The 3,982-nt window shown below is 41.3% G+C and overlaps 1 protein-coding gene across 1 annotated transcript; it reads right to left on the reverse strand.

Annotated features, from left to right (window-relative positions):
• Positions 1–984, reverse strand: LOC119361208 (BTB/POZ and MATH domain-containing protein 2-like). The gene has a single exon (XM_037626530.1). It carries the CDS (start codon positions 982–984, stop codon positions 1–3), a length of 984 nt encoding a protein of 327 aa, XP_037482427.1.
• Between the last annotated feature and the right edge of the window lie 2,998 nt (positions 985–3,982).

The raw sequence follows: 3,982 nt of genomic DNA on the forward strand, positions 1-3,982 counted from the left end.
TCACCACCAAAAGAAATAGCGGGTCCTCTTTAATTTCTTGCCTGGATCAGTTTCTTCCTCTGGATGGCTACGCCTCTTATTTGTCCCCGGTACATGATCCCCCTTCAGAGGCGATGGTAGGTAATTTGTCATGCAGAGCTCGTTGAACCCGCTATTCTCAAGGACGGTGCCTAGGACATCCGGCGACTGCATCAGAAACAGGAGGCACGCATGCTTGAGCCGATTACAGTGGTGCCGATTTGCCAACGCGTACGTGGACATGATGGTCTCTTCGTCGATCCTCCAACACAGCTCTTCCTCGCACATGAGCTTCAGTCGGTCCAGCCCGTACCTGTCCGCCGCGACAAGCAATTGCTGCATCCCCGCAGTGGTGCGGCCGCCTTGGTCGTTGCATGACGGCAGTATGTCCGTATAGATGTAGTGAAGGAGCATCTGGAAGATGGCTGGCTCCATGTCGACAACCTCGATGCGCGCCATGTCCTTCTCCGCCATCGGGCCGAAGAGCTGAGCTTCGAAGACGGGTGACCGCTCGGCCAGGAGAAAGCTGTGCGCGGAGAACTCTCGGCCGCGCACTCGGAACGTGATGTCCGTGCCTCTTTGCTTCCCGAACATGCGCTCGAGGTGGCCGGGCAGCTCCATCGGCGGGGACACGTTCGTGCAGATGGTGAGGACGTACTGTAAAGTGAAGCCGCCGTCCACGAGTTCCGGCAGCGGTTTCAGCTCTTTGCCCGAGCAGATGTTTCCCGCCGGAGAAAAGACTCCCTCCGACGAGTCGAAGCTGTGTACCGGTTCCTCTCCCTCGTCCGCCAGCATGCTCAGCGTGTACTTGGTGTACACAGACCCGGCTTTGCTAAGATAGCACAAGTAGGCCATGGCCTTGCCGGCCACGTTGGCGGCCCACCACCCATACGGGTAGAACTCGATGCACCAATGGTAGCCACCGAAACGGAAGACGCGCGATCTAGCACACTCGTCGACGCCCATGGTTTCGAGATTTGGGTACTCGGCTAGTCACCTGGAAGCTGAGAGTCGTGGTGACGGTGCTGTTCGTGGTGGACGTCGACGACTTGATCTCGGGCACGCTCTCCCCTGCCATGTCCCAGTGGTTAGCCATCGCAACGGTGCCAAGAAAGGGAGACGGGTGACAGGAGTTGGTCTGCGGCCCCCTTAACAGAGTTCGCATATTTAAGAGGAAGAACAAAGCGGATCTAGTCAAGGACTCCTTTTTTGTTCAGTCCGTAGTCAATGACTCCACCTATACGAAGACTCTGAGCGTAGCCATGTAGGGACCGTAGAGAGCCAGAACTATACGTCTAGGTGTTCAAACAGGCCCTAGAAAATCCTGGTCTCCAAATCTTAAGAAATAGAGACGAAAAGCACATACAATCGGCCACTACCAAAGGGATACCGGTTCGCTTTGTATTTTCTAGGAAAAAGTCTAAAATAAACCTTGAACTCATGGACAAAAGCTAAATGGAACCTCAAACTTTGAATCCCGGAAATCAGCACACCGAACTCTCTGATCCCGGTCTATTTTCAACCTTGAGTGAGTTCCCAAATAGGGATTGTTGACGTGGCATGTTAAATCCCGGGATTGTTAGCTCTGGACTTTACTGGGCCGGCCCATCAGGCATGCAGCAAGTTTTTTTTTTTCCTTTTCTTAAGGCGTGACGTAAAAAGTCTTTCTATTCCTCAAAGCGCGAAGTAACAAAAAGACTCTCGCAGAGTCAAACTTGGGACCAGGCTGAGTTGAGCTCACCCCGCTAGCCACTAGAGCAGACAACTATGAGCGATGTAGTAAAAGGCATGTTGTATTTAAGCGGCGGCCGAAGCGTTAGAACTTTTAAAACATTTTTAGGACAATATTCAAAACATAAACAAATTTGGAAATGCCCGAACATTTTATAAAGTGTGAGCACTTGTTGAATTTCTGAATAGTTTCAGAAAGAACTATTTTTTGAAAAAGCGAACACTTTCTGAAATATAAACACTTAGAAACATGAAGAAAATTTGAAGGTGCGAACATTATTTGCGAATTGTAAAACTGGGAACAAATTTTGAAACCTGAACAAATGTGCAAAGAAAATGTTTATGACATCTAAAAACTATCGCGAGTTTAGATAAATGTATGTGGCATTTCAAAAATAATTGTGCAATGTAAAATAATATTCGTGCGATTCGAAAAATGTGTTTGTGGGATTTAAAAAAAGTGTATACAATGTAAAAAAGATTTTGCATGATGTAGAAAAATGTGTCAGACCCTTAAAAGACTATATGTGACATGTGTTTGAAAGAAGTGTATACAATTTGAAAAATGTGTAACAGAGTAAAAAATGTTCATGTAGTTTATAAAAAGTTTATTGTCGTTAAGAAAATTTAAAACATGTATTTGGAAAAATATTACCGTGTATTCAAAAAAGAATTGAAAACATGTATATATTAAAAAATGTACATAATGTATTTGAAAAATGTTGAAAGTGTATAAAAAATATTCCATATCTGTGCTAAAATGTACGTTGGCTACCGAGAATAATTAGACTTGTGTAAAAAAGGAAATCAGTTACCGGTAAAGAAACAAAATAAAAGCGAAAAACTAGAGCAGCACGAGCAACTCAGCTAATGGGCCGGCCCAATTCAGCGAATACCAGCTAAATCATTTCAAGGTTCAAAATAGACCGGGATCCGAGAGTTTGGTGTGCTGATTTCAGGGATTTAGAGTTCAGGGTTTCATTTAGCTTTCGCCTAGAAATTTAAGGTTTAATTTAGACTTTTTCCTATTTTCTATGTTACGTCTGCTGCGACAAATAGTTTGCAGCCCGTACGATCAGTAGTTGGCCGGCCAATGTTACGCACTGCTTTTTGGTTTTCCAGACAGTTTTCTTAGCACTTTCCAAATAGTTATACAAAGGTGTGCTAGAGAATGTTCTGTCTCGGGTCTTAATTTTTCTTTGTTTCTGTCTTTTTGTGTTGATTTTCTTGGTTTCTTCTTATTACTTTTTATCATAAAAAATATTTTCCATCATCTTTGAATTTAATTCATTCTTTAAGTTTTTCCAATTTTAATTCATAAAAATATTAAAATAATGAATGTTTCAAATTCGCATTTAAGAAAATAATATACATTTTAATATTCGTGAAGACTTTAGTTCATGAAAAAATTTCAACTACGCGTACATTTTAAAGTTCATGATAATTTTTTAACATTAACGGTTTTTAAAATTCATGAAAAATAATTCCTGTTTTCAAATCTTGTTAATGAATTCAATAATCATTCACTGTTTCAAAATATTCACATTTTTAAAAACTGATCCTGTTTTTTGAATTTGATCATAAATTCAAAAATTGTTTGTGTTTCAAAAAATGTTGGAAACTTTCACAAAAAAACCATGTTTTTTTTAAATTGCCCATTTTTCAAATTTGTATATTAATTTGTGAAAAAATTGAGTTCTCGACAAATGTTTATAACTGTTTAGAAATATACGGAATTTCAAAAACAGTTCACAAGTTTCCAAAAGTGTTCAAAATTGTTCACTTTAAAAATTGTGTTTACAAGAAATTGAAAATTTTCAAATTATTGTTCATGTTTTAATATTCTAATATGAATTTCACAAAAGTTTTGCCAATTTTTTGATGGAAATATTGTCTACAATGTGGGTTGGAACAATACAGTCTAGTTCAATAAAGTACAGATCTCTGCAAGCCGGTCCGCTGCAGTACCGGTGTCCTTTTAGAAGGTTGTTAACTACGGTGGAGTCCTCTACAGTGTCGATCGATACAGTCATGCAGTACCGGTGTCCTTTTAGAAGGTTGTTAACTACAGTGCAGTCCTCTACAGACTACAATGTCGATCGATACAGTCATGCAGTACCGGTGTCCTTTTAGAAGGTTGTTAACTACAGTGCAGTCCTCTACAGTGTCGATCGATACAGTCACGTCTCTCGTTTTGCTCGCTGCGTCGCAAATGGGCAGACCCAGTTGTGGT

Source organism: Triticum dicoccoides, chromosome 2B, assembly GCF_002162155.2.
Source record: "Triticum dicoccoides isolate Atlit2015 ecotype Zavitan chromosome 2B, WEW_v2.0, whole genome shotgun sequence".
NCBI classification, from domain to species: Eukaryota; Viridiplantae; Streptophyta; class Magnoliopsida; order Poales; family Poaceae; genus Triticum; species Triticum dicoccoides.

Excerpts from the sequence above, each read along its gene's own strand:
- LOC119361208 (XM_037626530.1), bottom strand. The coding sequence starts at position 984 with ATGGGCGTCGACGAGTGTGCTAGATCGCGCGTCTTCCGTTTCGGTGGC.